At 46.9% G+C, this 26,688-nt stretch overlaps 2 protein-coding genes across 3 annotated transcripts in view; one reads left to right on the forward strand and one right to left on the reverse strand.

Annotated features, from left to right (window-relative positions):
• Positions 1 to 13,853, reverse strand: part of WDTC1 (WD and tetratricopeptide repeats 1) — a 29,595-nt gene extending 15,742 nt beyond the window's left edge. Inside the window, exons 1-6 of one of the 2 annotated variants that reach the window (XM_044434915.1) lie at positions 13,582 to 13,853; positions 13,173 to 13,239; positions 5,954 to 6,102; positions 4,518 to 4,601; positions 2,606 to 2,652; positions 1,312 to 1,423 (exon numbers count right to left, since the gene is read on the reverse strand). In XM_044434915.1, coding sequence (XP_044290850.1) covers positions 1,312 to 1,423; positions 2,606 to 2,652; positions 4,518 to 4,601; positions 5,954 to 6,102; positions 13,173 to 13,188 — 408 coding nt within the window. In that variant the 5' untranslated portion in view covers positions 13,189 to 13,239; positions 13,582 to 13,853. The remainder of the gene's footprint in view (positions 1 to 1,311; positions 1,424 to 2,605; positions 2,653 to 4,517; positions 4,602 to 5,953; positions 6,103 to 13,172; positions 13,240 to 13,581) is intronic. The other variant, XM_044434916.1, reaches the window with a different exon arrangement.
• A 10,308-nt stretch (positions 13,854 to 24,161) lies between these two features.
• SLC9A1 (solute carrier family 9 member A1) overlaps positions 24,162 to 26,688 on the forward strand; it is a 69,806-nt gene continuing 67,279 nt past the window's right edge. The window contains exon 1 of the mRNA XM_044435027.1: positions 24,162 to 25,134. Within this exon, the coding sequence (XP_044290962.1) occupies positions 24,783 to 25,134 (352 nt within the window). The 5' untranslated portion in view covers positions 24,162 to 24,782. The remainder of the gene's footprint in view (positions 25,135 to 26,688) is intronic.

Raw genomic sequence — 26,688 nt, forward strand, 5'->3', positions numbered from 1 at the left:
GTTGGCGCATGGGCCCACCAGACGCATTTGAGAGCATGCACTGGTCACACAGGACAAGAAGCGTCTTGAGTTGGGCTGACGTCTCCGGGCTTATCGTTTCCTTAGACCGAGTGTGACTTCACTTATAGAGTGGCCTTACCAGGCTTACATTGAAAGCCACAAAAACGGATGGTTCTGAAAGATCAAACTGGTGGTAGACATGGACAAAGGGAAACTTCACTGAGGTAACTGTGTTTGCATAGTACAGCACTGTACTCTGTGCTGAACATGAGCCGCCTGAAGAATCCCAGAAAGATGGAATAAATATTTTAATTAGATTATGCCATCTCGGCTCATTCAGATGCAGTTTTGCTGTTGCCACACCACACATTCTGTATTCAGTGTTTCCAAGATCACACCAAAAAACGTGCAGCTGGCTTATCTTATCGTTTGCGGCAACATTTTATTCTTCTTTACAGCTGGCCCCATTTCCATTCTGCAGTTAGGAGAGCCATGCCGTTACAAGTGTAGCTTTGTAATCTGTGCAGATGTTGCTGCTTCTTTTGGCCAGAGTGAGCGTGTGCCGGATGGGCCGGTCGGGTGTGCTGGCCACCGCAAACGCAATGGCCAGTGAGCACACAAGGAGCTGGGAGAGAGAAACCGCACAGCACCATGTGCTTGTGACAGCCAATTTGCATCAGGGGAGGCTCGATCAGAGAGTATGGAAAACTCTGTGCTGAATGCACAAAATCAACCCGATGGTCAGCCCAATGGAGCCATCCAAACAGAGGCATCTGGCTGATGAAGCAAGGCGGGGCAGCAGTCCCAGGTGTTGGGCTGCAGGTTCCAAGTTCAGTGGCAGGATGAGACAGAGGAATTAGTCCATTAAACACGATCTGCTGGGATGTTTTCCTGCACGGGCAGGAATGGGTGGGAGCGGCACAAGTGCACGGTTAGTGGGCGAGGGCGGGGAGAGTGCCAGGGTATCACACGGCGGTTTTGCCTCGGAATGCTTTGGACCAATCTTCCCAAGCATGGTACTCTCTGGAAGCCTTGGACCAACTCCCATCAACCCAGCCAGCATGGCCACTGGTCCGGGATGCTGGGAGGTGCAGCCCCAGAGCTCTGGAGGGGTCACTGGGGGAGGCAGAGACCCTCGGTCAGAGATACTGTGCAGCAGGTTTGCAACAGAGCCATGTATCTCTAGTGCTAAAAATTAAACACACACGAGTGAAAAACAGAGTTCTCCTTAGTTGTAATTTATACTTTGAAAGGGGACCATCTCCCCTCCCGTTGCCTTTCTGTTTCCCAACTCGTCCAAAGTCCACTCACCTTCACAGAGAATATGTTTGCTGAGTGCCCTGTTTGCATGGAAAGGAGCTTCTTGTGGTGCAGGGGATCCCACACAATCGCATTCTGGTCGTCGGAGCCAGAAGCCAGCAAGCTGGGAGGGCAAAGGAGACAGCGGTGTCAAAAGCTTCGCTTCCACCATTTATCTCCAGCTCCTGTTATTATTATTTTTATTTGTTTAATTAATTCATTTTATACTGTCCAATAGCTGAGGCTCTCTAGCTAGTTAACAAAAGTTAAAAGGACACACACACAAAAATTAATTTAAAAGAACAAAACCACAATTGTGATCGTAACTGCTATTATTCAGCAAAGAAGCATAGCAGCAGTACAGAATAAAATGGGTTATAATAAAAGAAAGGTTAAAAATTCGATTGTAAAAATGCTGAGGAAATGAAAAGAATACATTTGCCCGGCACTGAAAAGAATACAAAATAGGTGCCAGGCACACCTCTTCAGGAGGTCATTCCAAAACTGGGGAACCACAACGGAAAGGGCCCTCCTCCTGAAAGCCACCCACCTCGCTTCCGTTGGCAGAGGCTCCTGGAGAAGGATCCCTGAAGGAAACCTCAGGTTCTGGGCAGGGATTTGTGGGAGGAGGCAATCCGTCAGACAACCTGGCAGACAACCTGGCCCCAGGCCATCTAGGGCTCTGAATGTCAGTACTAGCACTTTGAATCAGGCCCAGACTTCAACCTGCAGCCAGTGTAAGTGGAAGAGGCCTGGCATAATGTGTTCTCATGAGCCAGTGCCCACCAAGAGTCTTGCTGTCCTGTGTTGGATCAACTGAGGTCTCTGGTCTGTTTCCAAGGCAGCCCAACACACAGTGCGTTGCAGCGATCCAAGCGAGAGATTGCCAGAGCATGGATAACTGAGGCCAGGCTTCCTTGGAGCAGGGAGGGTCATGGCTGGCATAGCAGCTCAGGCTGATAAAAGGTGCCCCATGCCACTGCCCACCTGTGCCTCAAGTGATAGCTCCCGATTCAGAAGCACCCCTGCACGACAACCCTCGTCCTTCAGCTGTTCCCCTGCTCCCCACATATACTGTCCAGGATGTCCATTCCACCCAGGACACCTAATATACCAGGCTTCCCCAACCAGGAGTCCATTAAAAGTTGAGAGACTCAGTCATCCGTCAGCCCAAGAACGTATGGCCAGTCCTGGGAGTCAGGGATCCTGGAAGTCATGGCTCAAAACAGTGGGAAGGCGCCAGGTTGGGGAAGGCGGCATTTCGTTATTCCTCCAGTCATCCTGTTTGTTGTGAAGACCTACTTACGTTCCCTTTTCATTCCATTCGAGGCAGTTGACACAACCAGTGTGACCCTGAGCAAAGAGGACAGAAAGAGTTACACAAACTCTAGACTGAACACATCATCCCAAAGGATGGATAAAGTGAACCCCCCACACATAATCGGACACACCCAATTTTCCGGATGGTGTAAGCTGCCCGGACTCTCTCTTGCGCTTAGGATTTCATCTCACAGTGGAGACACGCCAGAATCGTGTCATAATGTATCTAGATACTTGCATGTATGTTATGACTCAAGTTCTCCTGCATTACTAACCTACAGGAAATAAGCAGCCTCTGCATACACCCATAGACAAAGAGAGAAATGGTCAACTCTGAGCAATTTGGGGCCAAGAAAATGTTACCTTACTGCAGTTAGCAATGACATTAAAATACATCTGGTTATATGGGTACATTTCATCACATGGGCACACTTCCTTATTGTCTTTCTTTCTTAGATTCTTATCCCACCCCATAGCCAAGTATGGCACTCTGGGCAGGTTATAAAAACATCAAGTTTGCAGTATGCAGAGAGGGGAGATTTAACTCCCCAAACCTTGACAAAAATCCAATTAAGTTGGAGGGGGAACTCTAATTGGAACCAATTTAGGTTTTTTAGTTTGACATGTTTCCGAATAGTACAATAAAAATAATGTCCAGTCTGGCTCTTAGGTTCAAACTGGAAGTGACAGTAGCAGGCCTGCATGTCACGCTGCGGTCAGTTCTGTACCCCAGTAAGGCAAAGCAATCATTTAAAAGTACATTAAGGGCAGGTGGAAATGAAGAGCTAAAGAGAAGAGTCCCTCCCAGACTGTTTTTCTTTCCAGTGGGGGATACTTCTGGCTTTAAGGCCCAGCAAGAGAAATACATATGGAAAGAAGACATTTTGGAGGGGAAGTGCAGGCATATGGGGCTCAACATCATCTTCTTACTTGCCCCAATATGCTTCAAAAGTCACTTTTACTCCGGCTGCTACAGGGTTTCAGCATGACCCAAACTGGGTTCTGTCACTGACATACCTGTGACTCAGGTATGACTCAGAAACAAGCTGTGTGTGGCAGTCACTAAATCTCCTGCCAAGATCTTGCTGTGTAGAGAGACTGATGCCTCCATTTAACTTCTGCTAGCTAGAATAAAAATTCAGCCAAATTTACTTCCAAGCAAACGTGCCTATCATCAGAGTGCTCCTCTGATGCACTTAGAAGTGCTATACTGGCACTTCAGATTTAAGGCTCGGAAGGCTCTCGTGTGTCATGTGCACACCAAACAGGTGGCTGAACCTTTCAAAGAAACCAGTCCGTCCGTGGTGGCAAGCCTGAGCTGCACCACTTCTAGATAAAGGTGGGGACAGACTGACATCCCCCCATGCTAAATCTAACATGTCAGGGAGAAGGGTTCTGGCTGAGATCTACCCAACCTGATGACTTGCTGGGTATTTAATAATGCAAGCCCCACCTCCACTGTCTGCAGCCAGAAGTGGCAAACATGTGCCTGGATTTTATTGTTTAAGGAGAACTAGACCAAAGCTGCCACCAAGGACCATCATTTATTTCCAAGCAGAAGCACATATCTGAGGAGGAAAAAAGCACCTTCCTCTTGCATCCCTGGCAGTTGCCTAGTGTTTTGACATCACCGGCACCAAACATTTAAAACAAGTACTTTAAAGGGGCTGACTTAAACTGGTTAAAAAGAATGGGATTTCAGGTTATCGCAAACCCATGTGGCACTTTGTCAATGTAACACATTCTTTGAGAAGTCATGCCAAAAGGGGGAAAAATGCAAAGAGACACACCAAACACATAGATTAAAAAAAAAAAGATTTGCATTAGCATTCAGGTGTTCTGCAGCTGCTATCATCATATAACCATGTGTTTTAACTCCTCCTGCACTGCCCCATTACCTGCAGCTCTGCCTCCAAGCCCAGGCGCTGGATGAATGGGTCAGTAACATGATAGTGTCGTTCAAAGCTGAGGGCGCCCTTCTCCTGCAAAGAGCCAATAGGTATCATGATTGTTACATTATGGAAGTGGACCTCTCCCAGTCAATATGGGAGTTCTAAATCCGACTCTACGGCATTCCAGCACCATGAGACAATGCACGTCTCATTCTCCCACTCAGTTCGTGCAAGCGCTCGGAGATGATTCTTCACTGACCAGGAATACAACCATCGTTTTAAGAATCACCAAGGGCTCAAGTGTCACCTACCAAAGGGCACGCTGCTGCCATTCCATATTTCCTCCATTAAATCATTTTCTTGTGGGTGCTAAGCAAAAGGTTGTAAGAAGTGGTGGGGAAATACCAGACGGTTACAAATGGAAGATAGTGCCATCTGGACCACCTATTAGATTCCATGGATGAGGCAGAGTGATTGCATGATAAAACCCTCATCTGGGAACAGCCAGAAAAACACAATATGGAAAGGCCAAAGGAAAAAGAATCACACTGCATTACACATATTTTTCATGCTCCCTCACCACATGTGTAAGAATGCAAACATGCAAGAAACCTGTGGAAGTAATCTCACATCACATCAGAGACCCCAACGAAAACAGAAGGGGGTTTTGTATGTGTGTGTTTTAATATTTGCCACACATTCACATTAATAAGATCTCATCTCTTAAACGGGAGAAGAAAGCCAGGCATTTCTGTGGAAAAAAATAACTGTTTGGGTCTTAGCAACTGTAGTGGAAACTGGCAGAGTAATTTACTGAGGGGGTAGGAGTGTAGCGAGAAACCATTTGCAGTGACAATATCTAGATTCTAAATTCTGAAACTACACTGCCAGGGAGCTGCAAGTGAGGCGTTGCAGATGTGCAAAAAAAAAAAAAAAAGAGCCCTGGGGCCAATGTACCTTTTTTAGGCTGTCCTTATTATCATAAACTGATGGGGGCTTAGTAGGAAGCGAGGAATGGAGCCATTCGTTACAAATCAGTGCAAAATCTCAGCACAACTGTAGTTCAGTTAAGATATCGGGTCTTACCCAGTACAGCATGTGTAAAATTTAAATAATGAGCAAGACTATAGCTGTTAGATCCCCTACTTGGCCATGGAGCTAGATGGTGACACTGGGCTGGTCACAGACTCTCAGCCCAACCTACCTCACAGGCTGTTGTGAGGATAAAGGGTGGGGGGAGAGATGTGCACCACCTTGAGCTCCTTGGAAAGAAAAAAGTTGGGATATAAATATAATAACTAAAACATAAAAAATCAGGAAGTGGGGGGCCATTTTTGCCTTTTAGCCCCTTCCACAGGCTGCATTTTATGGAAGCAAGCAAAACAACACTTTAACTTTGCCCCAGCAAAATACAACTCATGGACTTTTGATTCAAGACGCACCTTGAGCTGCCTATGGATGAGGTCTCTGGTAATGTTTGCTTTTGCCATCTTCTCACAATAGGGCCAACGAAAGAACGCAAATGGAGGTGCTGCTGTGAATCCAAGCATTCCAGTAGAGTTCATGTTCGTCGAGAAGGCATTGAAATTACCTGCAGGCAAATAAGGTGGTGGTGGTGGGGGGGAGTTTAGTCATTATTTGTACAGAAAATTGAGCTGTATTTCCAGGCAACAAAGGAAAGTTATCCCTTCCCTAAGTACCTGAAATGGCTGAAAATTTTCCCCAAGAATCTGACTTGCAAACTCTTACATATAACTATAAATACATTCCTCCTTTAAGCACTTGCCTCACTAAAGTTCGAGCTTTAATTTTCAGAACAAGCCAATGCATTGCTATAGCTTTCAAAACCCAGTTTGATTTTATAAATTCAACTCATCCTACTCGGCCAAGCTGGGCAAATAGTCTTCTCTTGTAACCTGGCAAAGAAAAGACTTAGGCTTTCTCCCACCATTGATATTCCATTTGCTTCAGCCAACCATCCAGTTAATACTCTGCGCTTTCTTAAGTTGCAATTTCTACCTCCCTTGGCAAATTCCTCCAACAGATGCGGTAGATTTTACTTTACCACTTAAAGCACAGGTTTTGTGGTTCTCGTAAATGGACAAGACTTCTGTAATTCTGACACAAAAAGCAAAACGTGAAAATGTGTCAGATCACTGGGCACTGTCTGACTTTCAAGTCCTTAGCTACCACAAGAAAGAGTAACAATGCAACAGTACATCTCAGCCCTTGGACAATCATCCTCTCAATCCCAGCCTGGCACAGGGCTGCTTTTTCAGATTCAGACAAACATATGCCTGGGGGTGAGACTGAGGGAGAAAACAAGGCCAGTCCAACCTGAATAGAGAAGTTCTCTCCACCTCAGTATACGAAAAGCCTAACTCAAGTCTGTCGTGTATTTCTATTTTTGTGGGCTTAAAAAATAGCCTCCTCCCAACTCTATTAGAAAAAATAGCTGAGTACAAATATGCTATATATTAATGCTAGTCAGTTCAAATGCAACTGGATTTATTAGGAAGAGACGGCATTCGACATCACAGAGAGTAACCATTTGAAAAACGGGCACCTATTCTCTCTTAGTTACTCTGGCTGCAAAAGAGACCGAAGGAGAAGATGGGAGCACGGACTATTGGCAGGAAGGACCAAGGCACATGAGGAGAGACAAGCTGGTGGTCCTCTCCTTACTGGCCACCAGAACTTCCTCCAATGCCATGTTAATGCATCAGAAGATTACATTTCTGTTCCTGTAAGATTTTTCAGGAGTTCATGCCCGTGAGGTTTGTTCATGCAACACGAAAGGCATACTTTAGCCACTGTACATCTCCCATGGGCACGTCAAAAGATCAGCAGCCGTTCTGGACAGATCTAATTTAAATGTACCACTACGGTTCTGTGCTCCCCCCTCTACTGCGCTTAGAGAGCACATGTCACACTGATGCCTTACTGTTTTGTACAGCCCACAGAACTCTTGATTACAGGGAGACTACCAACTAAGAGAAACAAAATAAATATAAAACACACAAGCAGAACGACAGAGTGGGCAAAGAACTATTAATATTAAAGGATAGATATAGGAGACTGGTTAGTACTACTGTATTTTATCCTTTCACCAAAGACCTTAAGGACAAAATATTTGCTTTTAGGCTCACAATGTCTCAGTGGGACAAGCCAGGCTGAGGGGCAGTGACCACCCCCACTCCAGCTCTCTAGCCCCTACCTCACACTGGGTAGCCATCCTAGGTACTAAATACAGCCCCAGACTTCTGAAGATGCCACCAGTGTCTGCAAAGTTTATGGAAAATGACCTCCAGGGAAATAGCCTTGCTCAGGATTTCTGCATGTGTAACCAGAGAAATCCAGTCTGCCTATTGCTCTATCAGTTAAAAAAGACGAGTGTGACAGCTTAACATTTTTCAGGACTTCTAGGCATCTGTTCAGCTTTGTATTGACACCTCCAATGTGCCCATTCCTTTCAAGAAAATTTAGCAATCTTTTATAAGAAAACTTAGGACACATTCATTTTTTTGCTAAACATACTAGGTAAAATGGAGAATACAAGAGTGCCTTTGAAACAAGTCGGTATTTGAGAGTACTGCTTGGTACCCAACTTTCTTTGGCCTGCAACACAATGGTACCCATCAAAGACAGCACTCAGTAGCAGCACACTTACTAATCCCACCCGTTTATCTACTTTCCTTTCAAAAGGAACTTACTGCCTCCCAAACTCCTCTGCAGTATCTTGGAAGAAAAACAGCATGAGATTTTAAGTGGGAGGACAGAAGCACAGAAAGGGGGTTGGCAGGGGCAGGGAGCAAGAGAGAGGCCATGTCAGCAGACAGAGAAACAACGTTGGCAGCGCTATGGCCTAACCTTGCATTTCTTTCTCCCCTTTTCGACACAGCCAGAATATCCCCCATAGGCTATCATCTGGTCTACAGGCATCCCACGATGATGCGCAGATACACGAAACACACGATTCTGCATTGGATACAGAACCTTACTTTTAAAGTGCATGTTCCAAGCCCTCACACTGGTCAAGATACATTTAAGAATGTGGATATTACCCAGAAAAATCTCACACATGTCCAAGCCATACTGGATCAGGCCAACAGTCCATCTGCTCCAGCCCCTCTTTCCCAAACCATCCAACTTGGTGATGCTGGGAAGGACATAAGCAGGGCAGGGGCCCCACACCCCTTCCTTGTGGTCGCTCACTGCCACTCCTTCAGCACCTGAAGGCTGCCTACAGCCATAACTAGCAATCACTGGTATCTCTGCCCTCCATGAATCTAAATTCCACTTTATCTACACTTCATCTGAGCCTAAAGACCAAAATACCTTGCAGTAGCAAAGTCTACAAGCTAGTTCCACAAGAAGCAGCACCAAGAAGGATTTGTGCTTTCCTAGGGTACAGGACTTCAGAACCCCGCACAGCTCTTTTCCCCTCAGTAAGCACACTTTTTAAAAAGGCCATGTAAAATAAAGGCATTTATACTTTCTTTGAGTACTAAAAGATCATACTTTTTGTCACAGAATCTTGGTACTTCCACTCCCAATTATATGCAGCCCGGTTTAAACAGTAATTTCTTGTCTCTTCTAGCTCACTGTGTACTTACTGTGAATTGTGTTCCTGACCCAACTCCACCTACTTGGATCAGTTACTGTGAGATGAAACTATAGCATGGAATGTAGGCAAAAACAGTCAATGAAACCAGCCAAGGAAGCAAGGGAAAAGCCTGAGAAAATCTTTTCCCCTCAATTTTCTGTTGTTGATCTTGCTTCGGTCTTGACTTAACCATCCATTATGCAAGTAAACACACTAACTGAGCAATGCAAGGCTCTCTCAGGTTAACTGACTGCACAGGAAAACCCAGGGGTAAAGCAGAGGGTGGCTGTGATTTAATGACAGAAAGGTGAAAAGATTCAGGCTTTTTCTCTTGTACAGTTGAAGACTTAACCTTCCCTTCAAGATGAACTTCAGCCAGCAAGCTGTGCCCATCCACAGAGACCTACATGGAGGGCCTTATATACTGGGGCAGAATTTCATAGCTTAGATATTTATTGATTTAATCAATCTATATACTGCTTACTTCCTGAAAAAAATTAAGCAATTTCTAAAGCAAAGAATAAAAAATACATTTATAGCTTCCCAATCTTGTGCCTGGGGACTCAACTTTGCTACAAGAGACAAATTTGCCAAGCCAATAGATAGGCCACACAGTAGAAGTTGGACAAGAAGAAGGGGTTAAGAAAATAAACATAATTGGCAAAGACACAGTGCTCAAATTATTGTGCAGGGGAGTGTTAAGAGGTTCCTTTATGAAATCCAGAACCCCACCACCTTGAATTCTTATCTAACGGTCACCAAATCGTGGCCACCCTGCAGTTTTCTAAGCAATACTAAGGCAACAGTCACAAAAAGTCAGGGGCCAGCCTCCCTCTCACATCTCCGCAATCTGAGCAGCCATTATATGCAACAAAAGAGCAGGACAGTTAATAGGATGTGGAATCCTAATGTGGCATCCACAGCAGTTTCTCAAAAGAATTATAGGGAAAAGTCCAATTAACGACAACCTTTTGGCAAAGTTTTCGGATTTAGGATGCAATCCTATGCAACTTCCAACTGGAGAATGTTGGGAACTGCAGCATTATTTTATGCCTCCATATGCGCAGACCTGCACCACAGATCCATTCTCTCATTCTCTCTTCTACACCCCCGACTCAATCTGCATCATCATCTAGAGTCAATTGGCACAGCTGTTTTTGTAGGCTTCTCTCTCAGTCCACGGAGATTTGTTACCCAGCAGAGATGGAGCTTGGCAAGCCAAATGCACACATTAGGATAACAAGATGGCAATACAAAGAACCAGTACAAGGCTTCAGTCCTTCTTCGGAGCAAGTCTCACGTAACAGGAAGAAACTTAGTTCCAAATAACATGCAAAGAATCAAGCTGAAAATCCGAAGTCAGTGGGAGAGGATGAAGCCAATGTGTCTATGGTCCCATTTCGCCACCATTTCATCCTTCCCAGTCTGCTGGATAGTAGAAATCTGGCAGCCAAAGTGTCTGGCCAACCATGATCAGTAACTGCCCATTAAGATATATTGATTTTCTCACACAGCTCGTCATGGGTATCCTAAACATTTGCACTCAGGGCAGGCCAATGCCTACTGCCGTTTTTCTGTCTACAATCAGTCATGGGAAAAAACAATCATGCCACTTACTCATGAGTACTCGAGCACATTCCCATAGAGTCAGTCAACCAGCATTAAGCCAAATGGAGTTTCCCAAGTTGTCAGCACAGACTGACAAGAAAACCTTACATGCGCTAGAGATATGAAACACACACATGCAACTCAGATTAGTTTCGCACATTAACGTTTGAGCTTATTCTACCTGTTCTGATGGTTTTCAGGATGCAAGGACACATGTATGAGACAGAATTTCATGCGTGTGTGTGTATTGCAAAAAAACAGAATTGTACTAGTAGCAATGGGTTGTACCTATAGTCTTCATTGTTGTTTGTTAACCTCCTCCACCCCAAAATAAAATAGGGTATGATGCTTCACTTTGTACATGTGCCTTTAGGTGGGACAGAAAGCATGGCACAGATATAATAAGCCCAGATTGTACAGGTGGTATAAGTTCACTGTGGATACCTAATGACAACCAAAATGGGCATATTCCTAAAGAACACTCTAGGAAGAGAAAGCAGACCCATAAGGTAGAGGCAGCAAGGGCAACTTTTTAGAAAATTGAAAGCCAGTTGTTAGTGTAAGACCATTTACAACCACAAAAATGCTAGGTAGTTCTCAGTCAAACACTAACTTTTACTACACTTCCCCATCTGGATGAGCAGAACAGCAAAACCCAGCCACTTCTGTCTGGACACTAACTATGAAGTATGTTAAAACCACTGCAGAAAGATGAGAGACAATTTATAAAAATGCAGATAGGACCATTTTTTGACAGAGGCAATGGGCAACACGGCAAGCAATCAAGGTGGCATGGCAGAGCACATGAGCCAAAAGGGCAGGTAAGGCTAGCACCAGAAGGAGGGGGCATCTTGCACACACATATACAGGAAACTGCTTTTTCTAAAGACGGCTATTTTTCCAAGCTACTCCTGTCCACTCATAAGCATAAATGCTGAACAGACAAAAACTTGCCTTTGCGTTCATCACTCTGGTGACTAGCGCAATGCTGAACCAAATGTGTTCAGAAAAGAAGGGAATGTGAGTAACAATTCTATGGTCAATAAAAGAGGGAAAGAAAGGGGAAATTACTGTTTTATATTAAGCGTTCTCAGCTGTTTGCCTATAAACTGCTACCCATTGAAAAGGGGAGAACAGTTTTGTAGCACCTCAGATTTACTGTGTCAGAAGCTTTCATGGATTGCTTGCTAACAAAGTACACTTTAGTGCAGCGGTTCCCAAACTGTGTTACATGGAACCCTAGGGTTCTGCAAAAGCCTCATAGGGGTTCCACAAAAAATCTCAAAAATCAAATGTAAAATGGGTTTTAAAATGAAATCACATGACGCCAACTATTCGATTGTCAGTTGGTGTCCAAGCAGCAAACAAGGAAATGCATCACATCATTTGGTTCCTAGGACTCTATTTCGTAGTGCTGGGAATAACTGAAAGAACTAATTTTGGAATGTTACCATATGATTGCTTTATTCATTCGTTATATTCAAAATGTTTTCTCTTGATTCCCAAGCCTCGTTATGCAAAGCACTCCAGCAGTAAGAGCAGATGAAAGAAGGAAGAACATTGTGGGTCCAAACTACTTAGTAAAAATCAGGGACAGAGTTAGGGTTCCACGGGAGTCCTCAGAAAGGTTCCATGCCTGAAAAAGTCTGGGAACAGCTGCTCTAGTGCATGAAAAGGGGCACCGCTCTGCAGCAGAACATGGGTTCTGCATGCAATAAGTTCCAGGTTCAAGCCCCAGCATCTCCAGGTAGGTTGGGGAGCAAGAAAAAAGCTCCAGTCAGAAATCCTGGAGAGCTACTGCTGCACCCCAATAAATCTAGATGGCCCCAAGGCTTAACACAGTGCAAAAAGGCTCAGTGCTTTTCTGAACATTTTGTGGGGGGAAATTGTAGCCCACTGGCAGAAATCATACTTTGCACACTGAAGAGTCCAGATTTAATCTGCAGCACTTCCAGGTAGGTCCTAGAAAGAGATATTCCAGTCCCAAATTCTGGAGAGGGGTTACCTGTATGTGAAGGAATCAATACTGAGATAGACAGACAGATGGCCTGCTTCAATCTAAGGCAGCATCCAAGATTCCTAAACATTTTCCTAAATCCAAGCTCTTTCAAGTGTCACAAGGCTCTTTGTTTTAGGGTTGTGGGGAGGGTGAAGGTTGCTGAGACAGACTAATGTGGCTACTCCTTTGGGATTTTGAGAAAAGACACCTCAAGGAAGAAAAAAGAGGTAGGATGGGGGAAGCTGGTTATGGGTCAATAGGTTATAGGAGCAAGAAATTATGATAGACTGGGAGGGATACATGGTGTCAGATGTCATTAGAGGAAGAAGAGGAGGCAAGTTCCTTCATGAAGGGAGAGATTTGGAGGGAAGCAGGTAATGGAGCAATAGGTTACAGGCCAATTCGCTACGTGAACGAGAAAGTAAGAGGCTGGTGGGCCACATGGTACCAATTGCAGGAAGCATCTATCTCTCCGGAAAGAAGGGGCAGGTCAGTTCCCTCTTGAAGAGTGGGATCTGGGGAAGGAAAATCAAGTTATGGGGCAGTAAGTTAAAGAGCAATAGGTTATGTGAGCAAGAAAGTAAGAGAGTGCGCGCGCGTGGGGGGGGGGGCGCACACGATATCAGGTGTCATTGGAGAAAGCAGCTACTCTTCTGGAAGGGGGAGGCCAGTTCCTTCATGAAGGTGGGCTTTGGGGGAAGAGGGTTATGGGGTTACGTGAGCGAGTAGGCAAACAAGGGAGAGTGGGGGGGCACACACTATCAGTGGAGGAAGCCACTACCCCTCTGGAAAGGAGAAGGGGGAGGCAAGTTCCTACACAAAGGTGGGTGTGGGGGCGATTTGGTGGGGGGAGTTACCTGTCAGGCCTCCTCAGGGCAGGCTCAGCAGCCGCAGCAGCCAGTGGACGAAGCCCTTGAACTTCCATGCAGGGGGGCGGCCCGACCCCTGTGCCAGGGCAGGGGCGCCTCCAGGAGGTGAGTGGCTGGACAGCAGCCCGAGCCGCTGACCAGGTTCCGCAGCCCCGGCCCGGCGGGGACCCGAGCCCTCCTCGGCCCCCTCCGCTGTTTATCCCCTCCAGCTGTCTCGGGCTCGGCAAGCCCCCTCCGCCACCAACATCACCTCCGCCTCCTCCTCTACCGTTTCGCCCCCTCCCCTTTCCCCACCGTTTCCCCCGCCAGCGCGCCTGCGCGACGCTAACTGCGCCACCAACTCCCTCTCCCCGCGCCGGCCTTTACGCCACGCGAGCGGCGCAAACGCGCTTTGGGAATAGCGTGTGGCCTCCCTTGACGTTGGACGTCCAATTGGCTGTGCCGGAGAGTGACGGACTGTCTGCCCAAAGGGAGCCTGTCCAGAGACGGGTGGCTCAAGCCAATCTGCGCACTTAGAGTAACGTTAAGGGGGGGCGGGCTCATCAGGGCCAGAGGGGATACTGGGAGTTGTAGTTTGCAGAGAAAGGGAAAATGAGCTCTTCCTTCTTAGGCCAGGGGAGAAGTGGGTGGATAAGTTGCAGTTATCATAATTATTAATCACAACCGTCTACCTTATTTATGAACGCTGCGTTGGCAAAAACTTGCTTTAAAAATGGTGCGTGTGGGGGAGGGGCGGCGGCAGTCGTTAAAGAACACTAGACTAGCAGGACTTACTTCTGAGTAGACACGCCCAGGTTTGAACTTTTGTGTTGCTCACGAATGCAGATGTAAGGAAGGTTAGCTGCTGGCAAACATTCAATTCCCCAGGGCAGGTCGTTGTTTTGTTGTAATTCTTTTGCATTCTTATCTAAGATTGCAAACATGCATAGGTTTGCACTTAAGTCACTCTTTTATACTTGCTACGATAAACTAGCAAAATGGAAATTGTCAGGGAAGAAAGCAACTGCCCCTCTTTTTTTTCTGGCTATCCATGCATAGGCTCACACTCATCTTTTTCATCCACTTCGTTCCCTGTTTACTTATCTGTCGTATGTTTTAAGATTGTAAGCCTGCTGGCAGGAACTGCTTTGTTTTATTGATTTTGTATAAAGGGTGCTAGGCACAGGAAAAGCTAAAACTTCACTTGATTATAGAATAATAAAGCAATTTTGTAGCATAGCTGGTCAGTTCAGAAAGGGGAGAAAAATTTAGGTTTAAAAAGAAGAGCTCCATGGCAAAACACACGACCTTAAAGGTTTTTTTTAAAGCATACCTATTACTTTTGATTTAAATTCACTATACAAATCCCTTCCCCTCCTCCATTGCTGTCCTGGCCTCAGTAGCATCTCCAGTTCCTTTTTCCTGGAAACAGCAATGTACAGCATGTTGCACTTTTCTCAGTCCAAGGACCAAATTCACTATGACAAGCCACATGCCCCTGGGTAGGGCCAAAGGCAAGATAAGTGGAGCCAAAATACAAAAAATACCAACTTTTATTACCAGCAACTAAGAGCTTTTTTGTGTGGAACATTTATTGGGTGCACATGATTCTTCACTCGTGGTAGTTTACAAGGAACTGTCCTCCTCCGCAGTCCCTCCTGCTCTTTGCAAACATGTTTTCCTGTTTCCTTTGAGAATAAGCAAAGTCTGGTATTGTTTGTGAATGGCAGCATGAACCTGTGCTCTGTCTGCAAAGTCCTGTTATACCACAGGGCCATCTAGTGGTCCTGTAACAGAGCATGTAGATAGTCAGGTAAAGAAAACAAGCCTCAGAAAAGAGGAAGGTTAAAAGCAAGTTATGATTGGGAGTTTGGAGAAAGGAGCAGAGCCGTTTGGGAAACAGTGGAGGGCCAAATCTGGCCCCCGGGTCTGAGGTTCACTGCTACTGAGCCTTCCAAGTTAACTCAAACAGGGCTAAAGATAAGCCCTTTGTCCTATCCACACAGATCCGCTTCCGGGTGGTGGAGGGAGAGCAATGGCTGATCATTACAGCACCCCCACCCAACTAGAGCTGGTTCTTAACCAGTATTAAAGCAGCCTGGCACCCTTCATACACCCAGAGGTATTCTCCTTTTTTTATTCGTACAACTAAGGGGTGACTGCAACAGCCCAAACGTGATGCCTCAAAAGTAACAAAAGTATCGTCACACCTGAAAAGCTAACCCATCTCTTTTATGGTATCAGCTTTGGGGAACTAGTCCCTCAGATGAAGTTGCTTCTAGTCCAGAAAAACTTGTGCCGTGCTAAATGTGTTAAACATTAAAGTGCTACAGATCTCTGTTGGTTTTTACTGGCTGAAAACTGCATTTGATTTTGAAAGACTTCTATTTTTGATTCAAAATTTTTGGAATTGTTAAGGTGATCCATCTCTCACTTACTTATTCGCCCAGCTGTGATGTTCTTCTGCCCTGTCTCTGAACAATTACTCAGAAGCCATGAATCTTAGCATTTCTGTACTTTAGGCACAGCTGCAGCCTCTGCATTATTGAGACATTATCCCATTAAGTACTATGAGATCTGTTCATGGATAAGTTTGCATAGGTCTGCAGCCTTGACATCATTTGTGAAAACACTCTTTGGTGTGTCTCTACAAAAAGCCATGCTGGAACAGGGCAAGGTCCATTTAGTCTGGCATTACCTTCACACAGAATCAGACTTGTGGCTCATACAACTTGATCATAGTGCCTGGAAGTGTTTTCTTTTCCCACGGGGTGGCAGCATTTGCAAAAGACACCTTTGTAACCCCACTCTGGGAATTCCAGGTTTACAAATTGCTTTTCATGGTCTTGCAAAAAACTGAGCTTTAAGACCTTGGTGCTTCTGTGATCACTGCTCACTTCGTTAAAAAGACTTTTGGTAGGGGAGTGTCTGTAGCAATTTGGAGTACTACAAGAATGGTAGTTGTACACAGGCAATTTTTGTTAGCAACTGTGCAACCACAGGTGAAGTGTGGTATGCATGTCCCTCCTATATCAATGCCCCAGGTTTAGCCCTTTGAACAAATTAAGAAAGAAGCAAAAATTCAACTGCCAACTTTATCCTGCCCTTTTTAATTCTATGATCTGACCACATCTAGAATATTGTGCACAGTTCTGCACATGGTGCTTAGAAAAGGATATGGCAGAGCTGCAAAAAAGTGCAGAAAGGAAAACCAAAATGATCAAGGGGCTGAAGCGACCTCCCTCTGAATAAAGGGTGCCATGTTTGGGCCTGTTTAGTTTAGAAAAGAAGATGTGAAGGGGCAGATAAAGGTATACAATATTATGTATAATGTGGAGAACTACATACAGAAACAGTTCTCTCCGTCCCATTATATAAGAACCTGTCAGGACAAAATGAGTGAAAATACGGCTACTAAAAGCCTGACCCTGTAAGAACAGCTTTAGACTTACGGTGGGATTCCTGCTCTGATCAAGCACCCACCTTCCAAGTCTTGCTTCTTACTTATGTGCATTGGAGATGCCAACAAAGCTACACTTTTAGAGATGGTAATTGTTTGCCTGTCCTGGAGGTTCTTCTTTTTGTTTTGTGTGTCTTAATCACATCCAAACCTATTGTTTTACCCTATTGTGCCTCTTGCAAACTGCCCACTTGTTTCCCCATCCTCCCTCAAACTGAGTCTGTAACTGAGAGGTTATAAAAGCTTCTGGTACAACCCCAGTCTTGGTAGTCCCTTCGGGGGTGGGGGCTGCCTACACACCGCATGTAGTTCCTGTATGCCAGAATAAACTGTTCATGTTCTTTGGATTGTGCACCCCAGCAGACTTTTCCCCCTCATCGATCTGTTTTTTTCCTTGTCAAACGCAAAGGAGACACCCCTTAAAATTGGTGGTAGATTAAAGACAGACAAACCAAAGTATTTGCTCATATGGGGTGTTGTTAAACTATGGAATTTGCTACCACAAGGTGTAGCAATGGCTACCAGTTTGAATGGCTTTAAAAGAGCTGTTCAGGGGCTATTCAGTTGATCCTTTCTCAGCTAATGTGCAGTTTTTCTCTTTCCACTCTGAAATGTCTTCCCTGAAGTTCCATTACTGGGAGTGAGCAGTCAGGAGTGATCCTAAGGCCCTTAAGCATCATTTGGTGGGGGAGCACTGATAAATTTCATTTGTTGCTTCAAGAAACAGGGATCCAGCCTTGCCAACTGGGAAGGCACTGGCAAATTCCCTGGCCAAGGTGTGGGAATTGGCTGCCTCTCTATGGCTGGAAAATTAACTTTGGAGAGGGGAAGGAGGGAGCATTGAGGGGAAGGGAGGAGGCTGAGGATGCCTGGATATGAGGTGTCTTCGTGGTGCTTCCCTCCTAGCTGCACAGCACTGAAAGTGGCCCTCTAACGAAAATGCAGAGCAAACGGTGTGCGGAAGCAGAGATCACCTCCATTGCCCCTCTAGCTCTGCACTGGATCTGCATGGGTCTTTGAAATCAGGGGCATATGAGCATCAGGGGAAAAGCTCATAGGATTGTGTCCTTAAGCTTCCATACACTGAAGCCCCAAGAGTTCTTTCAAACAAATCATGCCTTGGGGTGGAAGAGGCTGTGTCCCTATCAGACAATCCCAGGAGTCCAGCAAGCTAAGTCCTAGGCCGAGGTCATGCATTTCCCAAACATCTCTACAATACAACATTTTCATTTTCCACTCCTCAGGAGATTTTTTTGTAGTCAAAAAAAGATGGAAGAAACAGTGAGAAACCTTAGGAGAATTATAAATGTAATGCGACATCATCTGGACCCTCATGTAATTCCATGTCCGCATGATAAAAGCCTCACCTGGAAGTCTGAATACATCCTTTAAAAACTGCTGTTTGAGAATCCTCATTGCCCACATGGATCAGGCCAAATAATTCCTTGTAGTAACTTGCATGCAACTGCTTCAGTGAATTAATATCTTTTTTCGGATCTCACAGAGTTTTCTGACCACAACCAGCCACATAGATTGCTACTACATATGCTGGTACATAAATGAATGTTTGCCAGTTATCAGGCATCTGATCAAGAGAACAATTTGCACTCTAGTACTCTGAAACTGTATTAAGGTAAAGGTTTCCCCTTGACGTGAAGTCCAGTCATGCCTGACTCTCGGGGGCAGTGCTCATCTCCGTTTCCTAGCCGAGGGAGCCAGCGTTTGCCGCAGACAGTCTCCGTGGTCATGGGGCCGGCATGACTAAACACCAAAGTGCACGGAATGCTGTTACCTGCCCACCGAAGTGGTACCTTTTTATCTACTTGCATTTGCATGCTTTTGAACTGCCAGGTTGGCAGGAGCTGGGACGGGGCAACGGGAACTCACCCCATTGTGCAAATTCAAACCGGCGACCTTTCGATTAACCAGCCCAGCAGCACAGTGGTTTAAACCACTGTGCCACCTGCAGTCCCAAAAGCTGTATTATCAATGAGCATTTAAATAAGGGCAGAAACCATGGAAAATTCCAAGGTTGCAAGTCAGTGTAGGATTAAACACTTCAAATGGTTTACTGAATTATTAAGGTTGTAACCGTGGGTGCACTTAAGGGGAAGGCAAATGTAATATGAAAGCAGAGTTGACCATGAATTCTTCAGGTGCTCCATAAGCCTGCCAGAAATGAGATAAACACCCTCAAGTTGCATAGAGGCTCAAACCTCTAGCCTTGCCTCTCCCACTGTGCATCAGGAGGGGTGTCTACCTTTTAAAAACTTTTTAAAAGCAATGCTTAAATGAATGTTCACCCAGTTATCCATCTATTCGGTTTGTTTATGTATTTATTAAAAACAGAGAGAACTCTGGGAGTGTTGCCTTTCAACTAATATATTTCAAGATGATGAATCACACATCTATTCTAAGCCCCTCACACAGCCTAAAATGTTAACAATGACCAGCACTAATATGGCAGGCTAAGCCATTTCTCAATTTCTAAATGCCTGGGAAAATATAAATGACTTGATTTGGGACCAGAATTAAAACAATGGATATTCCACTGAGAGGTGCCACAGCAAAAACGCATTCTGTTGCTGTTGCAAGGGAATTTATGATAAGAAAACCATTTGCAAGAGATGTTTATGGCTTTGAAGTTCTGGACTGTCACCTTGAACTAGCCCCAGAAGTAAACAGGCGACTGGTATAGATCTTTTAAGACTGGTACAGTTTAAATAAGCTCAGTTGTACTAGTTAAAATTGTGGCTGGCATATTTCATTTTGCTACTGCCCAAAACCTGCAGCTACCCTACACCCAAATGTACCAAGAAATCTTTGTTGCTTCTGTTAACTCTGACAACATTAATCATGCATGTAGTTGGCTCTGCACTGGGTATGTAACAAGGTGCTTAATTTTCCTTTTAAATAATAGAAATGTCTTTTATCACTCTCACAAAGTCAAGTAAGTAATCAAAGCTGAATAGACAAGGTGCCTCTTCCTTTTCACTTTGGAGCCCTGCTTCCTATGGCTCATTCGCTTCAGCCATGGAAAGCAGGGGTGGCCAAGTCCTGGCCCACAAGCAACTTGTACTTCTGGGTCTTCTGTGTGCCCCCCACCTCTGCCAGGTTGCAGTGGTGAAAAAGGGCCAATTTGGTTCAAAACAAGGCACAAGCTCTTTTCTTTTGGCTTGGGGGGCCCTTTTGGCGGCTGCAAATTCGCTGCTGCAAATTCAGAAGTGGGGGGCAGCCTAAAAGGTGGGGGGAGGGTCACATATGGCCTTCAGGCCATGCAAACTGAAGGGAGCACGCAGTGAAAGCAACCAGGCTCAGGTCTTGCTTCGAAGGTTCAGCAGAATTGGTCCTGGGCCCTTAGAAGGTGGCCTCCTCTGGCTGAACAGAAGCCCACCTTCCAATCCCATCTCAAAAAGAAGATATTGTACATCAAAAAGGTATTTGCTGCCCTTCTTTTTTTCATAAGAAACAACACCTACCTCCCTAAGTTTCCAGGTAAATAAATAGATGGACTTTGAATATGCTTTTTAAATATTAATAACTCTAGACATTTAATGATATGAAGTAAATATGCCTGTGTTCTGATTATTGTTGTTATTGCATTATTGATAATCAGTTTTATTCTGTTTTATGATAGGTTGACTAATAAATTGATGATGGTAATCGGGGCCAGCCCAAGACATTTTACTCCTGGAGGCCATGAGATTCCTCACTCCATATGCAGGTAAAGAGACTGGAATGGCAGCTGAATCTTACTTTGGCACTAGCAGTAGGACAGCATTTTCCAGCACACCTGAACAGGCAGCGGGCAGTCGCGATCTGTTGGCCTAATCAACTTTGCAAGATTATTGTGAGGGTAACATTTACGAGAACCATTTGTACTGCCACGAACTGCTTGGAAGATAGACAGCATGCAAGTATCACAAGATAGATTATGCCAATTCCATCTCGGCTTCTATGTACAAGGGTTTGTTGTAATGAGTGTGTGGTGTGTCCCAAAGCCATATGCCATTTTAAGAGTCTGGCGGCAAAGCAGCAAGCTCCACAGTGCACAGGATGCATGAACTCCTGTGGCTGCGCGAATGTGGTTGCGTTTGATCCAAAAAGTAGCCCATTTAATGCCTTAATGTATGGAAGCAAAACGGGCTTCCTAAGGGCTAAACTAGCTTATGTGGTCTCTCTTGTGCTCTGCAGGGAAATCGGTTTGAGCCATGGATTTTAGAGTTTGTCCACAGAGGGTTTGTGCTGTGACCACAATGTATGAGAACCACTTTAAATTGCCTTTTGCTTCTCTGCGAGTGTGGGTTCTCTCAAGAAAGCAAGGAGAATAGTCTTGTCTTTCAATTCGTTTCTAAGCATGGATTAGCCACGCTTCAGCACCAAAGGGGCAAGCCGAAACCATGCTGGTTGGGAGAGGGGTAGGGCTTTTCTCTGTCTCTTTATGCGAACACCGCACCCTAAACTGCTCTGAGGGCTAAGCAGCTAACAAAAGAAATGAAGTGCAAAATGTAAAAATAGAGGTATTGCAAATGAAATGTAGCTGCTCAGATCAGGAAGGTGCTAGGCTCCTGAGAGCCTCTGAACATGGGAAGCTGTCTTATCCTGCGTCTCCTGAGAATTCCTCCAGGAGAAGCCAGGCTCAAATGGTGGACCTTCTACCTGCAATGCAGGTGCTCTGGTCCTGAGTCATCGCCACTCCCGATCATAGTATCTCAGCCCCACCTGACCAAGCATCTGAGATCAGGAGGAATTGGGTGCTTTCAGGGTGGAGTGAAATGCCAAAGGAAACTCTCTTCCCACAGGACACTGGGCAGCCTGGGGCATCCTGCCACAGGAATGCCTTGCCTCGGATGCCAAAGTATGCTCCCAAACCAGCCCTGAGGATGGCCTTTGTTCCCAGCTGTCCTCCATTCACCTGAAGTTCTCCAGAGGGCCAGGTGGGAGAACCAGGCTGGGCTTGCACATGTTAAATCCACTGGGAATTTTAACCACACACACTGTGGCTGAAAGTCCCTCTGCACCTGAAAGACAATTGGGCAGGGGTTTTGCCGCCTCCTTCCCCTTTTTCCATTCCCTTGCAGTATTCCTGCAGTATCCCAGGGGATATTGCTAGACTACCAGGATGCTTCCTGAGCGGCAGCAAGCCATTTAGCACTGGCTGCAGCTTGTCTTTTGAGAAAAGTGCCTCTGTATTATCTGCGTCCCAACTCTTTAAAAAAAAGTATTTTGAAAAAAAATAGCAGTGTGCTGCTAAGTTGTAACTTGGCAAGGACACTCGTCTGCAGCATATGTGCCAATTTACAGCTTGGTAGCCCACTGCTATTTTTAATGTAAGGGCGTGTGCATGCGCGTGCCTTTGTGCAAAGCATCCTCTGCAGCAGAATCCTTGTGGGAATTTTTGTGAGGCACTCGTGTGCCCTGGACTGCCCTCACGGGAGGATAACAGAAAGGTACAAGGTCCCCCTAAAAAACCCCCAAGGACCTGTAAAATGTTTTGGGGGACAGCCCTCAATTTTCTCTGCTTCAAGCAAGATCCCTGGGGTTTTGGGGGAAACTAGGATGCCCCAACTTTCCCCTTGGCTGTGTAGTTTACCAAGTGCAAAGTATGTCAGGAAGTGGCAAAAGTGCCAGCAGATCCCAGCCAGTACTGGGACTTTTTTCCTGCCTAGACATGCAAAGGATGATTTCCTAAAACCACTTGATCTTGCGAAGGCTTGAGAGAACAGGAAACCTTAGTCGAGTCACAAGAAGATGGCAGCCTGGGTGACTAGCAAGCTTCCCTGGGGAGGCCATTCCACAGCTTTGGTTGGTGGGCCACCTTGGAAATTTGTGACGCTCACTTAGACATCTTTAAATAATATATATATTATTATCCCGGAGGCAGCTTCGACCTGCATTGGGTCTACAAACAGTAGTAGGATTACTCAGCTCACCTCAGGAGTGCCAAACTGGAGGAAGGCTGTGGGTTGGAGGTCATTTCAAGACTTGACAATGTCGGTGATGTAAGCGCCTTCTCTCCTTTTAAGCAAAACTTTTTGTGAGACAACTCAGGCTCACTGACTCATTTATTTAGTTTGGAGGAGCTGTGTCAATTACCATCCCACTGGTAAAAGCGAGGAGGCTTTGGCGGGATCTTCAAGGCCCGCGCGCGCGCCCTCTGGCTCCCGGTGTGAAATGCGCAAGAAATCCGGGCTCAGGCCCAGAGAACCGCATGCAGCGGTTTGGATCTGCTACGAAGTTTCCCTGTGTGTCTTCACAGGACCCTTCTCACGAAAGCCCTGTCTGTAAAAGGGGGGAAGGGAGGCGGTTGGTTCCAGCAAGCGAGCGCACAAACCGCTCAGAAAGGTTCAGGACTGGGCAGCAGGAGGCGAGGCGCACGCGGGCCAAAAGCCAGCCGATCCCGGGCACCGTGGGCCACCAGCACCCCCGGCAGGGCGGCGGGACAGACGCCCTCCCGCAGGCGCAGGCTCCCGCGGCAACGCGGCCCCATCGCCCCCTCCCCCCGGTTTGGGGGCCGTGCGCTCTCGCGGGCGACAGGCGGCCCACTTCTGCAACGCATCCATCCCATTGGCGTAGCTGTCTTTGTCTCACGGCGTCTCCCATGCCCGCCTTGCGTAAGATAAAGGGAGCGAGGCGGAAAGGCTGCCCCTTCACCGGGACGGAGCTGCCGGGAAGCGCCTGCCCGAGGCCCTCCGGAGCGAGCGAGCGAGCTCGGGACGCGCGTCCCGCTCTCGCGCCCTTCCCCACGACCGGCTCGCCCGCGCCGGGACCGGCAAGCGCGCTGAGGGCGGAGGGGGCTGCGGCGAGAAGGCGGGCTCCCGTGTAGTGCTGCTCCCAGCCGGTGGAGGCTGCTGTGGCCGCAGCCGCGGCGCCTCCGCCTCCGCGCCCTTGCTTCTGCCTCTCCCGCGGCGTCCTTGTCTCGGGCGCAGATCAGGCTGGACGGGGCGCGGGCGAGCGGGAGCTCCGAGCGAGGCGAGCGAAGAAGGCGGAGCGGCGGCCGGGCCGGGCCGGGCCGGGCCGGGCGGAGGCGCCGCGCTGCAGCACACGAGCACCCGGAACAGGAGCCGCTTCCTTGTCCGTCCCCCGCCCGCCGCCCCGCCCGGCCTGTCTGCCGGCTTCTCCCCGGAGCCCGCTTCTCCGCGGCCAGCAGCAGCGGCCTCTCCAGGGGGACTCTCGCCTGCGCCCCCCGCGCGTCCCCGCGCCCGCCCTTGCCGCTCTCGCCGCCGCTTGCCCTTGGCTCTGCGGCGCAGGAGGGCTGCCGCCGCCGCCGCCGCTGCCCCTTCCTTGCCGGGCGCCTGATCGCCCTTCCCCGCTGCCCCGGACCGCTGACTGGCGGCTTCTTCTGGCTTCTCTCGGAGCTGCCTCCGAGCCTTTTTCGGGGAGGGATGTCCAATCGTAAGTCTCCCTCCCTTTAGAGAGAGAATTTGAACTCCACCACCACCCCCTTTTTTAACTCAGCAGGCTCTAAGTTTTCTTTTCTCACTCTCCTTGGGGGAGAAAATACTGCAGGGATTCTTGTTTTGGGGGTCGAGGAGGAAAAGTACCCCATCTTAACCTGGATTTCTCTATTATGAGAGCTTTACAAGATCAGCCTTGGTTTAGATTTCATTTCGCTGCCCCCCTCTTCTAATGAAGGGCTTCCCTGCAAGCAGGCTGCTCTCAGCATTTTTGTGTTTGGGGTTTATTTAGTTTAGGGAAGAAGCCGTCCCAGGGCAGCAGATCCGCCCGTTTTCTGGGGAAGAGGAGGAAAATGCAGGCAAAACTCCTGGGAACTCCTTGCTCATTCCGCACTCTGCCCTTCCTGTTTGGGATCGCAGCTCTCCTGGGGCTGCTACCTGTGCTGAACGGCCATGAAGCCCCCATGGAGGTTACGCCACCCTCGCACTCCTCAAAGGCACTCATCTCTGTGATCGAGAGCATCACTGCGGCTCCCCCGGCATCCCAGGAGCTTCATCCGGTATCCACACACTCCCAGAACACCTCGGCCGGCGGACACGGCAAGCACCGGAAACCTTTTCCTGTCGTGGGTATCCAGTACAAAAGTGTGCGGGTCCCCTTTGAGATCGCGCTCTGGATCCTGCTGGCATGCCTCATGAAGCTGGGTATGTACGCTCCCTCTGTGTGGAAGTACAGACGTGTGTGAAAGGGCTGCACACTGCAAAGGAGCTCGCGAAATGTGTCCTTGCACCCCGTTGCTGTGAAATTGTTGCTCCCTCTGCTCTGGAGAGTGTCTGGAATGTCAGGACGTTTGAAGCAAAGTGAATACTTGAGCTTTAGTGTCAGGCAGGGTGCGTTCCTACCGCGGTGTCGCTGGGGTGTCTGACACACATGGTCACACATGCAAAGCATTGGATGATGCTTCCAAGAGTTTGCAGCAGGGGTGGTAGACACCTTCAGAGAAGCACTTTGGGGTGCTTCCACTGGGGGGTGTCAAAAGGGGTGAGACACATTTCCAGACTATTGTAGTTTAAGGATGCATCCTTAAACTACAATATTCTGGAAATGTGTCTTATGTTTAGACAGAAGAAAGGTCTGCAGCTCCCAGTGTGTCCTACCCAGCTGTGCCTTTTTTTTCGTCTGAACGTGCATAGGATTGCACCTTAAAGCTCTTGCTACCGGTAAGTAAACCTTTGAAGAGGTATCTCAACCTTTTAGAATAGGGGGACACTGCACAAAAGATGGGAAATGACCCAATGATTGGCGGAGAGAAGAGGGCAAGACCAGGGAAAGGGGACCAGGTGAAACTTCCCTGTAGGCCTTTGCTCCCTGATGTGCAAGGGTAAGTTGGCACACTCTTGTTTTAGGTTGGAGGCTTCTCTTGGTATCTTACTAGCTTCTTACTAGCTGGTCCAATCAATAGCATTCATGCATGAAAAAGGCACGGATCCTTGTTTCTGGGATTTCCGGAATGAGAAGCCATCCATGGGAACTTTATTATGGAATGTGTCACATCTTGAACAATATGAATTATCTTTATACAGTTGTTATTATTTGATTTATAGGTCACCTGATTAGCCATAGGCTCTCTGGGTGGCTTACATGCAATCAAGGAATAAAATACAACAATACAGTAAACAATAGCAATAGAATAACGTTAGATCCACCATAAATACAACCTATGAACAAAGAAGGCATTCATCAAATATAGTGTTTAATTTTCCCAAAGCCCATGTCAATGTTTACATTTTTTAATTCCCAGGAGCAATATTTCTATTCCACCCCCGCATCTCTGTCCACGCATTATATATACTGAGCATTTGTGCTTTCTTTCCCCACATGTGTGTATGATCACATCTTCTGACTTGTATATCGGCCTTCTCCAACTGGGCACCTTTCCGATGGCCTCGAGACTAGCTGGGAAAGCCTGGGGGCTTTTCCGTGCATAGAGTATTTGCATTTGAACATACACAGATGGATAATAGAGAAAGTTCCTTCAGCCTAGTTGAATTCCTTCTTCCCCTTAATACTTTCCAACCACTAGGTTAGAAGACTTGATCTCAGGAAAGCTAAAATAGCAAGGGTCATCCATTGTATCTTAGTCCAGTTGGTCGCCCATTCAGTTGCACGTGTCTTGCTGAAAAGCGAAAGCATGAATGCTGCAAATGAACCCTGTTCATTCCTAACAGTGAGGCCCGTGAAGGGGAAATTGCCTTAGA

This window comes from Varanus komodoensis, unplaced genomic scaffold (genome assembly GCF_004798865.1).
Source record: "Varanus komodoensis strain SLA01 unplaced genomic scaffold, ASM479886v1 scaffold29_1, whole genome shotgun sequence".
NCBI lineage: Eukaryota > Metazoa > Chordata > Lepidosauria > Squamata > Varanidae > Varanus > Varanus komodoensis.